Raw genomic sequence first — 14,751 nt, forward strand, 5'->3', positions numbered from 1 at the left:
CTTTCGAAGATGCATCTCCGAAAACACTTTTTTCTTGCATTTCGGAAATGCATTTCCGAAGTCAGGGGTAGTTTGGGTTTTTCACCAGAGGTGACCTAGAAGGTTGGGAGGTGGCCAAAGAATTTTCCTATGTAAAATATAATTTTTATATCAATTGGATGTCTGATGTGATAAACAATTTACATACCAGATATCTCGAGTTTAATTTCAATACGAAACATGAGAGAGAAAGTAGAGAGAAGGGAGAGAGAGAGAGAGAGAGAGGGTGGAGACAATCGACAAAATCAAGAAGATGAATGGACTCTGGTACGGCGGAAGGGGAGAGACAATCGGAGAGTAAGATGGGACAATGTTAAAGGAGGTTCTAGTGTAAACAGAGGAAGACAGCAGGTAAGCAGTGTAACTACCTTCTTCTTCTCTTCCTTTCCTGATAGTTTTAGAGCAAAGGATTTGTACGAAGTGTTCTCAAGATTCGGGGCGGTGGACGAAGTGATTATTCCGGCGAAGAGGGATGTGCGAGGCAAATGTTAAGGCTTTGTTTGCTTTTTCGATGTTAAAGATGCTCGGATTCTTGCATGCAAGCTGGACAATTTATTCTTGGAAGAGATCAAGCTTTAGGTGAACATCCCAAGGTTCTCTCGGTCTCAGGCTTTTAGCGAGAATAGAAATGGAATGGATCTGCGTGATGAGCTTGCGAAAGGTCATATCTCAAAGAAGACGGTGGAGAAGGTGAAGGCAAATGGTGTGGAGAGGGGCGAATCGAACTTGTGAATTCGTTTGCAAGAGTGGTATAAAACGGCCGTGGGAAAGGGATTCAGGCGGAGGTCACGCGGAGAAGAAAACTTGTGAAGGTTATGGAGAACCAAAGGACGACTTCTGGTAGTGGGGAGGGTGGTGGTAGTGGGGAGGGTGAGGGTGAGGGAGTTGATGCAGAATTTCGCACGGAAAAGGAAGAAGCTTGGTTGAAACTCAAGAAAGCTTATGTGGGAGTGGTTAAAAATCCGGGAAGCTCTTACAACATTCAGAACCACTTTTTCCTGGAAGGTTATTTTGATGTCAAGGTGTCTCCTCTAGGACCTAACCTTTGTCTGTTAGAAAGTTTTGAAGAGGGTGATGTTGATGCTTTGGTGGAAGGAGGTGTTGACTGGTGGAAACAATGGTTTTCAAGTATAAAACGTTGGCAGCCGGAGGATGTGGATGAAGAATGCTTCACGTGGATTCGGTGTTTTGGCATTCCGTGTCATGCTTGGTCCCATGAGTTCTTTGAAGTCCTTTCATCCTTGTTTGGGGGTGTTGGTCTGTAGTGATGATGCCACAGGGAAGAAGAGAAGTTTTGAAATGGCTAGGTTACTGGTCCGGATTCCCTTTGCTAGAAAGATTAACAATTTGTTCAAGATACGGATTAATGGAAGATGTTTTGATATTAGAGTTAATGAAGAACACACAGGTCCGTCGAAGGTTAACGAAATTCAGGAACCGACGGAGAAGGCAAAGTCGTCATCGGAGGAAAACAAAGACGATGGTTGTTCGTCTGTTGGTGGGGTTGATGTTGACGGGTTGTTCGAGGATGATGATTTGATGGGGGAAAAGTACAACATTGATATTGGCATTTTTGAAAAGCAAATCCTTGGCGTGTCAGCAAAGAATAAGCATTTTGGTGAAAAGGCTAGTAGAATAGGTTCTGACTCTTCTTTTGTGAAAGAGAAATGTGCTATAGAGGGGGCAGTTGGTGACAGAAGTGGGATTCAACGACCAGGCGACTTTAATGTTGTGGGACAGGATCTGATTGGAGGAGTAAAAGTCAAAAAATCAAAAAAATTAAAGTCAATTTCTAACATTTTTGCGCACAGTAAAAGAGTAGATGTGGCTAACTTACTTGTTGTTGAAACCGTGGGCCCCTTGGAGAGAGAAGAGGAGATATTAAAGGGTTGTGAATTTAGTGATGCTGTTGGTTTGAAAAACCTTATTTCCGGATACTGTAATACTGCACTTAATAAATCTGGTTTGAATGGAAATTCTAATCCTGCTGAGAACGATGATTCTGTGTCCAATTATTTTTCTGGTGGCTCTGTTATGTGTGGTAATTCTAATACTGATTCTGGAGTGGTGCAATCTAATAAGAGGTTCTGGAAGCAGAAAATTAATAAGTCTAATGCAGAGGAAATTTGGTCGAAAGCGAGACTTTTAGGCATGTCGGGAGGCGATTCTTTTTCTCATCAGGTTGAGCCAATTAAATTAAAAGAAATTCAAGATAAAAGAGACTTTGGCTTGAAGGATGCTTCAAAATTGGGTTCTCAATGATTATTGTTTCGTTCAGTTTGCGTGGGTGTGGCGGGAGGGCTAAGCGAAAATGTTTACAGACGACTTTGAAACTAGCAAATGCAGATGTGTGTTTTGTTCAAGAAACCAAATTGCATAATTTTGATCTATTTGGGATGGAAAATTTATGGAGTGGAGTGCTAAGTGGGCGGTCGGGAGATTGGGAGGGCTTTTAATTTTTTGGAAGATTGGTCTATTTGATCTTGATTACAACTTTGTGGGGGAGGGATTCTTGGGTCTGCATGTAATTTGGAATGGTATCTCTGTTTATTTGGTTAACACTTATTCTTCTTGTTTGATTGACAAAAAGAGAGAGTTTTGGAATAGTCTCTGTCGGGTGAAAGATGCGTGTCCGGATGGGTTATGGTGTGTGGGGGGGACTTTAATGCTATTCGCTTTTCTGAGGAGAGAAAAGGAAGGTCGGATTACTTTAATCAAAGGGAAGCGGATGACTTCAATTCTTTTATTCGGAAATTAGATTTAGTTGATGTGCCTCTCATGGGTAAAAATTTTACATGGTTCAATCTTGATGGGAGCGCTTGTAGTAGGTTGGATCGGTTTTTGATTTCCGATTCTTTGCTTGATATTTGGAAAGTGAAGGGGGTTATGGTAGGTGGGAGATCGTTGTCGGATCATTGTCCTATTTGGCTTGCGGGTAATTTTGTGGATTGGGGCCCGAAACCTTTCAAGTTGTTCAAATGTTGGTTCGACCATGATGAGTTTCTTCCTTTTGTGGAGAAGGAGTGGAAGGCGTTGAATATAGGTGGCAAACCAGGTTTTATTCTTAAAGAGAAGCTTCGCATCTTAAAATCTAAACTGAGATCTTGGAATAAAGAGGTGTTTGGTATGCTTGACTTGAATGTGGACAAAGCTGTGAGTTCTCTTAATGACCTTGACTCGTTTGTGGCCAACGCGGGGAGTGGGGATGTTTGGTGCAACTCGGTGTCTTCTAATAAAAGGTTGGCTTCAAAGGAAGTGTAGGAGGCGATGTTAAGGCGAGAAAGCATTTTACGTCAAAAGTCAAGATGTATGTGGATTCAACTTGGTGATGCAAATTCTAAATACTTTAATTCGTTCATGAAGGGAAGATTTAGAAGAAACAATATTGTGAGCTTAAATTCGAATGATGGTCTGTTAACGGAGGTGGATACTATTAAGAAGGAGGTTTTTGACCATTTAAAGAATCGGTCTTCCGAGCCTTGTTTATCTCGGCCAGTTTTAGATGGTGTCGGTTTTAAAGGGTTGTCGGGGGAGGAAAGTAAGCTTCTTGAGGTTCCGTTCTCTTTGGAGGAAATAAAGAATATTATTTGGCTTAGTGATTTTGATAAAAGTCCGGGTCCGGATGGGTTTCCTTTGGGATATTTTAAGAAGACTTGGAGCTTTATCAAAGACCAGTTATTAAGCTTTGTTCAGGAGTTTTACAATCGAGGTTCTCTTCCTAGAGCGGCTACGGCTTCGCTTTTCGCTCTTATCCCTAAAGTGGTGTGTCCGCAAAGAATTGATGAGTTTAGGCCGATTTGTTTGATTGGTTGCTTGTATCAGTTGATCTCTAAGATGTTGGCAGCTAGATTGAAGGTTGTTATGGGCAAGTTGATTTCCAAATCCCATTCAGCTTTTATTGAGGGTAGACAATTATTTGATGGGGTTCTTGTTCTAAATGAGGTGTTGGACTTTGCTAAAAGAAATAATAAAAAGTGTCTGGTTTTGAAGGTTGACTTCGAGAAGGCGTATGATTGTGTCTCTTGGGACTTTCTTAAATATGTCATGGCGCGAATGGGTTTTGGCTCTAAGTGGTTATTGTGGATGGCAGGAACAGTGTTTTCTAGTTCGATTTCCATCTTGGTGAATGGCTCGCCGATGGTTGAGTTTGAGGCTTCAAGAGGGTTACGTCAAGGGGATCCTCTTTCTCCGTTTCTTTTTTTGTTGGTTGCAGAAGATCTAGCAGGTATGATGCGTAGGTATCTGATGGTTTGTTCAAGGGCTTTCAAGTGTCATCTGATATTTCCTTTGACATGCTTCAATTTGCGGATGATACGGTCCTTATTTGTGATGCTTCGAAAGAGAATTTGTGGTGTATTAGAGCTTTTTTACGCGGGTTCGAGTTGGTTTCAGGCTTGTGCATCAACTTAAACAAAAGTAAACTTTATGGTGTGCATTTGGAGGAACAGGTTCTCATTGCGGCGTCGTCGTTTCTGGGGTGTCAAATCGGGAAGCTTCCCTTTGTTTTCTTAGGTATTCCGGTTGGTGGTAATCATCGGCGAAAATATTTTTGGTCTCTTTTAATTTCAAAGCTAAAAAAGAGGTTGGGTGGTTAGAATCGGAAACATCTTTCACTAGGCGGTAAGGTGGCTTTACTTAATTCGGTTCTTAATAGTATTCCTATTTTTATGTTTTCTTTTTATAAAGCCCCGAAGTGTGTTCTTGTTGAGATAGTCAAAATTCAACGAGACTTTTTATGGGGTTTTAAGGAAGGAGTTCGGAAGATGTGTTAGGTTAGTTGGGGGAAGATTTGTCGGCCGCATAAGGAGGGTGGGTTAGGGGTGAGAAACATTGAGACGTTTAATCTTTCTTTGATAAGTAAATGGGAGTGGCGATTCCTTTCATAGAGAGTCGGTTTGGTTCAAATTTTTGGAGTTTAGGTATGGCGGGGGTTTGGAAGCTCTTTGTGGAGACGGTTCCATTAGGATCTTGTCGAAAACATCGCTTTGGTGGTGGGATGTTCAGAATGTTTGTGGCTTCAAAGTTAACAATTCTCCTTGGTTTTCGGACTGCACCTCAAGGAAATTAGTGGATGGTCATTGTATTCCTTTTTGGGAGCATGCTTGGTTGGGTCCTACGCCTTTCAAGGTGCTTTCAAGGATCCTACGCCTTTCATGCTTGGTTGGGTCCTAATCCTTTACTAATTCTTTATCTCCATCTTCTTCTTCTTCTTCTTCTTCTTCTTCTGCTTTATCTTGTGTTGCCGAGATGGGTGTTTGGGTGAATAATGTGTGGAGGTGGAATTTGGAGGTGGCGGAGGATTTTTTAGAGGAGGAGGTAGCTTGTGACCGGGTTGAATTGTTATCTATGTTGGAGGGGGTTTCGCCAAATCCGGGGGTGGTTGACAAATTGGTTTGGTGGAGGCATGTGGATGGTTTTTCGGTTAAAAATAGTTTTCGGTGGCTTTACACGTTGAGAGGTTCGGAAGTGGTTTTGGATGATGTGACTTGTTTAGAATTAAATTTTTTATGGAAGGCAAGGGTTCCTAGTAAGGTGAAAGTGTTCGGGTGGAGATTGATGGTTAATGCCCTACCTACCTGTAACGACCGTTTTTCTTTAATTATTTATTTATGTGAATTAATTGTGCATTATGTGTTAGTTATATGTTTAATTGATTTTATGTTGTTTTATTTGGGAATTATTAGTAATAATATAAGATAGTAAGTGTTGTTGATAATTGGGCCTAAGTCGGTATTAGTAAGTGAGGGGTGTTAGTTAGAGCCCATTAGTAATTCAAGATAGTAAGGGTTTAACTAAAACAAGGGTTTTAGAGGAAATAGAAATTAGAAGTTCATTTTGGGGTTTTGGTGAAAGAAGAAGAGAGTAGAGTGAAGAGAAAGAGGAGAATCTCAAGGTTGAAGCTAGAGTTGTCTTCAATCCAAACCTAAGGTAAGGGTGGGATTCTTTCATGCTAAAGGGATGTATGATGATGTTTTGGGTGGGATTTAATTGTATGTTGCATCCATGGAAGTTGTGTAGAAATTGAATAGAGATTGTTAGGGTTTATGAACAATTGCTTGATTTGATGATTTGAAATGTGTTTAAATTGATGTTATGATGTTATAAGACCCATAATATGTGTTGTATTTGTGTTTATACCATGTACTCTGTGATTGTTCGTGATGTTTGATGTTTTCCAACTTGATTGGGTTGAGTTTAGGGGTTTGGGGATGGGTTTCGTATGCTGTTTTCTGTGTTTGGGGTTTTCTGAAAATCGCCAGTTCGCGCCGCGAACCCTTGTGCGCGCCGCGAACCCTTGGCAGAAACTTTGGAAATTCTGGATCTGCTCAGTTCGCGCCGCGACCCCTTGTTGGCGCCGCGAACAGCTTGGCAGAAAGTTGGGAATTTTTGGATTCGCTCAGTTCGCGCCGCGAACCCTGTTGGCGCCGCGAACCCTGTTTTGCAGAATTTTTCCTAAACTTTGAAATGATGTATCTTTTGAACCGTAACTCCTTTTTAAGTGCCGTTTGAACCTACGTGAAGCCCTAATTGATGTTTTTCCATTGAATATGCTTAGTGTAACTTTGAATACTCTTGGAATCTTCTTGCATTGGATTTTGTTGACATTGGATATCCGGAATTGATTATGTCGTTTAAGTTGATCATGTCGTTTACGTGGATTGTGTTGTTCGAGTCGATTATGTCGTTAAGTGTGATTGTGAATGTGCATCATTGAGTCACATTCATTGCATTGTTTGAGACTGCCCTAGTGGCAATTGTTTGAGACGGCCCTTGTGGCGAATGTTTGAGACGGCCCAATGGCAATTGTTTGAGACGGGAGTTTTACTCCAATGGTACCACATGCATTTGCATTGTTCGAGTTGCATAAGTAAAGTCGTGTGATGAGTCGTATTTGAATATTTGTGTGTGCATAACATGAATGTTATCCTGTGTCGATTTGATGGTTGGTTCGTTGAGCATATGTGATAAATGCCTATGTATGCCTTAATTGAGATTGATATTATTGTTGTTGGTAAGATGTTGAATGATGTGAATAGTAGTAAGTGATATATGTTGAGAAGTGGTGACCGATGTATGATTATTTCTCCGCTTTGAATATTATCATACGCTTCTTTATAATGAATGATATCTCACCCCTTCTGTTTGAATGTTGCCCTCCGTTGGTAACGTGCAGGTAATGACGCGGAGTAGTCGTGTACCTATAGCTCGAGTCGGTGTGTGTCAATGCTCTGATACGTAGCACTCGGGGAACGTTGGATTACTTGTTTACGTCTTGTTTCTTGTGTTTATCCTTGTTGAACTTTGTCCTTATGTTATGCTAAGACTTGTTAGATGTATTGAGTCGTGTTTGGCCTTGACATTATGAGTTGTATTGTTGTTGACTTATGATTTTCCGCTGCGATGCAAGTACTTGATTGGCTGACAATGATTAATGATTCCGATATTGTTCTCCTACATGTGTGTTATGTATCTAAGTGATTGAGCATGATATACGTATGCGATGTTTGTTGTTTAAATGTGACGCTCCGAATCGTTATGTTCTAATTGTTTGGAATTTTGTACTCTGATATTCCTCTTTAATTGTGGGGTAGATTTGGGGTGTTACATTAGTGGTATCAGAGCAGGTCGGTCTTGTCCGGCCATGTGTCGTGTCGTAGTGTAGTCTAACAGGCGTATATTGTTGTTTGTGCTGATTGCTTTTGTGTTGTAGTGAAGACTTGTGATGGCTGGGAGGAATGATGCTGCGATAGCTGCTGCTTTGGAAGCAATGGCTCAAGTTTGTGAGAACCAACAGCATGGTGGAGAGAGTGATGCTTCTCGGAGTTTGGCTACCTTCCAAAGAGAGAATCCTCCTGTGTTTAAGGGAACTTATGATCCTGATGGCGCATTGACATGGCTTAAGGAGATTGAGAGGATTTTCCGTGTCATGGATTGCACTCCTGAACAGAAGGTTCGGTATGGGACTCATATGCTAGCAGTTGAGGCGGATGATTGGTGGCTAGAGACCCGTAGGAGATTGGAAGCGAGTGGTGAAGGGATCTCTTGGATTGTGTTTCGCATGGAGTTCTTAAGGAAGTACTTTCCTGAAGATGTCCGTGGCAAGAAGGAAATTGAATTCCTTGAGCTAAGTCAAGGGAACAAATCTGTTGTGGAGTATGCTGCTAAGTTTGGTGAGTTGGCAAAGTTTTACCAAGTGCATTAAGTTTGAGAATGGGTTGCGTCCAGAGATTAAGAAGGCGATTAGTTACCAGAAGATTCGTATCTTTGCTGATTTGGTTGATTGTTGTCGGATCTATGAAGAGGATAACAATGCTCATTATCGTGTGATAAGTGAGAAGAGAGGAAAGGGTTATCAAGGTCGTGGTAAGCCTTATGAAGCTTCGAGTGGAAAGGGCAGGCAGAAAGCGGTTGAGGGTAAGAGAACTAGTGGGGGAGATGCTCCTGCTGGAATTGTGTGCTTCAAGTGTGGCAAGGTTGGTCACAAGAGCACGTCGTGTAACGTTGATGCTAGAAGATGCTACCGTTGTGGGAAGTTTGGTCATGCATCGTCCGATTGTACGCATAAGGATATGGTGTGTTTCAACTGTGGTGAAGAAGGCCATATTGGAAGCAAGTGTCAGAAGCCCAAGAAGGAGTAATCTAGTGGAAAGGTGTTTGCCTTGTCGGGAACTCAGACCACTAGTGAGGATTCGCTCATCAGAGGTACTTGTTTCATTAATAGCATTCCTTTAATTACTATTATTGATACCGGTGCTTCTCATTGCTTTATATCTGCTGATTGTGTTAATCGATTGGGTCTTGTGTTGTCTGCCATGAACGGAGAGATGGTTGTCGATACTCCGGCTAAGGGTTCGGTGACCACTTCTCTTGTGTGCTTGAAGTGTCCTGTGTCGATTTTTGACAGAGACTTTCTTGTTGATTTTGTGTGCTTGCCGTTGAGAGGTTTGGATGTGATTTTGGGGATGAACTGGTTAGAGCATAACCGTGTTCACATAAATTGCTATGATAAGTCTGTGAGGTTTTCTTCTCCTGAAGAGGAAGGCTTGGAGTTGTTATCGGCCAGACAGTTTCGTTTGTTGATGAAAGAAGATGTTCAAGTGTTCGCGTTGGTTGCTTAAATGTCTGTTGAGAATCAGGCTGTAATAGAAAGGTTGAAGATAGTATGTGAATTTCCTGAAGTTTTCCGTGATGAAATTCCTGATGTACCGCCTGAGAGAGAAGTTGAGTTCTCTATTGATCTTGTACCTAGTATTAGACCTGTGTCTATGGCACCGTATAGGATGTCTGCATCTGAATTGTATGAATTGAAGAAGCAGTTGGAAGAATTGCTTGAGAAGAGGTTTGTGAGACCTAGTGTGTCGCCGTGGGGAGCTCTAGTGTTGTTGGTTAAGAGGAAAGATGGAAGTATGAGACTTTGTATTGATTATCGTCAGTTGAATAAGGTGACAATCAAGAACAAGTATCCACTTCCAAGAATTGATGACTTGATGGATCAATTGGTTGGTGCTCGTGTGTTTAGCAAGATCGATTTGAGGTCGGGTTACCATCAGATTAAAGTGAAAGATGAGGATATGCAGAAGACGGCTTTCAGAACACGTTATGGACATTATGAGTATTCCGTGATGCCCTTTGGTGTTACTAATGCACCTGGAGTATTTATGGAGTATATGAATCGTATTTTTCATGAATATCTGGATCGTTTCGTGGTGGTGTTCATTGATGACATTTTGATTTACTCTAAATCAGAATCAGATCATGCTGAGCATTTGAAGTTGGCATTGCAAGTCTTGAAAGAGAAGAAGTTGTATGCTAAGTTATCCAAGTGTGAGTTCTGGCTGAAGGAAGTTAGTTTTCTGGGGCATGTCATTTCTGGTGATGGCATTGCTGTGGATCCATCTAAAGTTGATGCCGTGTTGAGATGGGATACTCCTAAGTCGGCTACCGAGATTCGAAGCTTTTTGGGACTAGCTGGTTATTATAGAAGGTTCATTGAAGGTTTCTCTAAGTTAGCCCTTCCATTGACTAAGTTGACCTGTAAGGGTAAGGCTTTCGTGTGGGATGTTTCTTGTGAAGATAGTTTTACCGAGTTGAAGAAAAGGTTGACGTCGGCACCGATTTTGATATTGCCTAATCCGGAAGAATCGTTTGTGGTTTATTGTGATGCTTCTAAGATGGGTTTAGGAGGTGTGCTCATGCAAAATGGTAAAGTTGTTGCTTATGCATCGAGACAGTTGAGAGTTCATGAGAAGAACTATCCTACACATGATTTGGAACTTGCTGCTGTAGTGTTCGTGTTGAAGATTTGGAGACATTATCTTTATGGTTCTAGATTTGAAGTCTTTAGCGACCATAAGAGTTTGAAGTATCTGTTTGATCAGAAGGAATTGAATATGAGACAACGAAGGTGGTTAGAACTGTTGAAGGATTATGATTTCAGTTTGAATTATCATCCAGGAAAAGCTAATGTTGTTGCTGATGCCTTAAGTCGCAAGACTTTGCATATGTCGGCAATGATGGTTAAGGAGTTGGAATTAATTGAGCAATTTCGAGATATGAGTTTGGTATGTGAAGTGACTCCTAAGAGTGTTCGATTGGGTATGTTGAAGATTAACAGTGATTTTCTGGATAGTGTCAGAGAGGCCCAGAAGTTGGATGTGAAATTGGTTGATTCGATGATTGGAGTCAATCAAGCTGAGAATGGTGATTTCAAGTTAGATGCGCACGGTGTGTTGAGGTATCGTGATCGGATTTGTATACCTGATGATGTGGATTTGAAAAGATCTATTCTTGAGGAAGGTCATAGGAGTAATCTGATGATGTGGTTCTCTATTCTTGTTAGAGGTAAGGAAAATTGCACGAAAGAGACTTGGCTTGTCAATCCGTGCGTGTATATTGGTGTGTAGGTTTGTTCCTTTTTGGCTTTCTGTTTTGGTTTGCTTTGTTTTATTTCGTTTCTTTTGTATTGGGTTGCACCCCTTGTGCGTTTAATACAAGTGCTTATCAAATAAGAAAAAAAACACATATCTCTTTATACCGGATATAAATTTTTTATGTAGTATTCGAGTAGAACTTAAAAAATTATCATCTGTGATTTAATGATAACTTATTTATTGAATTATATTAAAGGGATTATTTTTTAGTGGTGTTGTTGTCGTTGTTCTAAAAGAGATTTTATTAGATTGATTAAAAAATTATAGGAAAACTTAGTTAAATTAAATAAGAATGCAATGTCAATGAAAATTAAAATAAAATAAATTTATTTAATATTTTATTTATATTAAATACAAAAGATTAAAAAAAAAAGAAAAAAAAGGTAGTGGATGAAGAGGATTGAAGTGTAAGTACTTTTTTAACAGTAAAATCTAACTATCTATCCATTTAACTAGCATTATTCATAAGTATTTTGGCCTTCTCGTATATTTTTGTCAAGTATTTTCTAAATCTAATTAAATTAATTTTCACATTTTGTTTCTTTAAGTATAAATCTTCGTTATTCAAATTTCCTTCACTAAATGTTGGTGGATCATTCACTATTGAGCTATTAGTTCCATACTCCCATGATAAGCTGCTTTCATTTGGTTTTACTTTGTATTCAACATACTTCAACCCCAGAATCTTTGTTGGTTTTTCAAAGCAAGTTTTTGAGTGCCATTCAAGTCCAATAGGCACAATTTGAGCCACCATTGAGCCTTGTGCAAGGAAAAATAAATGTGTTAGACCTGCACCATGCACCCCTAACAATACATGACTCGAATGAATCAACCTATAAGCACTGGAAAGTGAAGGGTCCTTTAATGGATCGAACACATTTACATGAAATCCGATTTCTTCAGCTAACTTGATGACTTCCTCTTGATTCAAAATTACACGAGTAAAACTTCCTTTTCTAATAACAAATGTGAGATGTGGTCTACCTTTATCGTTAGGATACATTAACGAGGTGTTACTTTTTATAAATGCACTTTTCAAGAATGCTTTGAAATCAAGAAGGGTTTTAGGGTAAGGTAGCAACTTAGGGTCTATGGTTACCGGTCCATGCTTTATCAACCCTACGACTGTCGATGGAAAGCAATGAGTGGTTGTTAGGTTATTTGTGTCGATGATCTTGTGACGGGGACTAAATGTAGATAATAAATCAACATATTTTTGAAACCACCAAGGCATACCATCTACGATCACAAGTATTACATCTTGATCAAGAGATAAGGAATTGACGGTGATGTAGAGTGGTATGAATATGTCACTTATTTCATGGAAGAAGTTTCCGTTGTAACCACGCGCATTGAAAATAACCGCCGGGCTATGATGAATGACACCACATTGAGATACTTTTGATGGAGATGATGTGAGTGTAAATTCTCTAACGGTTGACATTGAAGGTTTATCATTTTTGAGAGTGTAAGGTTGAATTTTCTCATGAATGTGGTGTTGGTTTCTCGTATGGTTTCCCAACATAAAGAGAGTTAATGAAGTTTGGTCTAAAAGTGTTGGACCTTTAATTGAACATATATCATAAAGTTTATTAGAACGGTCACACGTGATTAATGCGGTATTGTTAGCTTCCCGGTCCAAATCCTGCTTTGAAATTGATAACATAATTGCATCTGCATAAACAAAGTACATTTTTTTTTATAAAGATTGAATAAATTATCAACATCTAAAGACTTTAAGAAGAAGAAAAAACTAATCAAATTTATTCAGAGGAGGTTGTTGATTGATTACCTTGCAAAACAATTATCTGAAAAATGAGCATGAGTCCCAATACAGCAAAACATATAACCGATTTTGGCAATATTGTTGTTTTGTTTTCCATCATGAATACTTGAAGACCAGAACTGTTTGAATAATAGAAACAAATATTATTAGTCAACTAGGTTTTAGAATTTGATATATGGATGATTAAGAAGATACAGTGAGTGAATGATAGGTATATGAACAAATTAGAAGAATGTACATTAGAGGGATGGGTGTGGATTCCACTTAAATTGTTGAATGTAAATTGATTGTCTAAAGTGAAAAGAGATCTAACTTACCGTAGCTATATTGATACTTCTGTTTGGTTTATCCTTTATTTCATGGTCTATTTATAGATATTAAAATAAGTTGGTAAAAAATTTATACCACTTTATAAAAAATAACATCTTTTTTAATCCTCCACCCTATGTCCGTAAAATAAAATCTATAGTTGGATTGAAAGCTATTATTCTATAGATCACGTCTCTAAAACTTAACATCAATAAAAAAATCATTTGATATATTAAAGAGAATGATCAAAATTAACGATTTTCATGAAGTTTTGTGAAACGTTAGTTTTTATGCATCTCGTTGACATGTCAGAAAATTTCTGATTGATGTTAAATTTTATAGACATGGTCTATATGATAATAGTTTTCAATCCAACGGTGAATTTTAATATACGGACATGGGGTGAAGAATTATCGAAGGTATCATGTTACTAAGTTTGACACATTGGGGTCATTTGATCCTATCATATATACTATATATATATATATATATATATATATATATATATATATATATATATATATATATATATATATATATATATATATATATATATATATATATATATATATATATATATAGGTTTGCTAACATAGACCCATCAATTTTTATTAAGGTCTAGTTTTTGCGCGCATTAACTACAAAATAGTTAAATGCACCTTAAGGTGCATGTTGCTAAAACACACCTTCATAAAAACAATTGGCTGTTCTTTAACAAAGTCCACAGGAGTTTGCTAAAATACACTTATTTTTATAAAGGTGTGTTTTAACAAGCTTTAACTAAAAAATATCAACTATTGGATTCATCAAGAGAGATGGTTAATACATTAATGTTAATATTAATTTCTCTCTTTTTATGAATCCAATGGTATATATATATATATATATATATATATATATATATATATATATATATATATATATATATATATATATATATATATATATATATATAAAAGTGAGAGCATTTTATAATGAGATATGAGTGAAATAAATATCAACTATTGGATTCATCAAGAGAGAAAGTTAATACATTAATGTGGCTATTAATTTCTCTCTTGATAAATGTAATGGTTGATATTTATTCCTCTCATCTCTCATTTTAAAATGCTCTCACTTGATATGCTCCATATATATATATATATATATATATATATATATATATATATATATATATATATATATATATATATATATATATATATATATATATATATATATATATATATATATATATATATATATATAGGGAGCATATCAAGTGATAGCATTTTAAAATGAGAGATGAGAGGTATAAATAACAACCATTGCATTTATCAAGAGAGAAATTAATAGCTACTTTAATGTATTAACATTCTCTCTCTTGATGAATCCAATGGTTAATATTTATTCTTCTCATCTCTCATTTTAAAATACTCTCACTTGATATGCACTATATATATATATATATATATATATATATATATATATATATATATATATATATATATATATATATATATATATATATATATATATATATATATATATATATATATATATATATATATATATATATATATATATATATATATATATATATATATATATATATATATATAATATTATATTATATTATATTATATTTTTTTGACAATGCATTCATCTCACTCAACAAAAATTCAAAGGAAAATTCTTAGACGCACT

The 14,751-nt window shown here is 37.5% G+C and overlaps 1 protein-coding gene across 1 annotated transcript; it reads right to left on the reverse strand.

Annotated features, from left to right (window-relative positions):
* Nucleotides 1-11,363: 11,363 nt before the first annotated feature.
* Nucleotides 11,364-12,870, reverse strand: LOC131646526 (xylan glycosyltransferase MUCI21-like). Its single transcript, XM_058916546.1, has 2 exons — nt 12,763-12,870; nt 11,364-12,644 (listed from the first exon to the last, which is right to left on the reverse strand). The coding sequence occupies exons 1-2, from the start codon at nt 12,854-12,856 to the stop codon at nt 11,419-11,421; spliced, it is 1,320 nt and encodes a 439-aa protein (XP_058772529.1). The 5' UTR covers nt 12,857-12,870; the 3' UTR covers nt 11,364-11,418.
* Nucleotides 12,871-14,751: the final 1,881 nt, after the last annotated feature.

This window comes from Vicia villosa, linkage group LG2 (genome assembly GCF_029867415.1).
Source record: "Vicia villosa cultivar HV-30 ecotype Madison, WI linkage group LG2, Vvil1.0, whole genome shotgun sequence".
In the NCBI taxonomy this organism is placed as follows: Eukaryota; Viridiplantae; Streptophyta; class Magnoliopsida; order Fabales; family Fabaceae; genus Vicia; species Vicia villosa.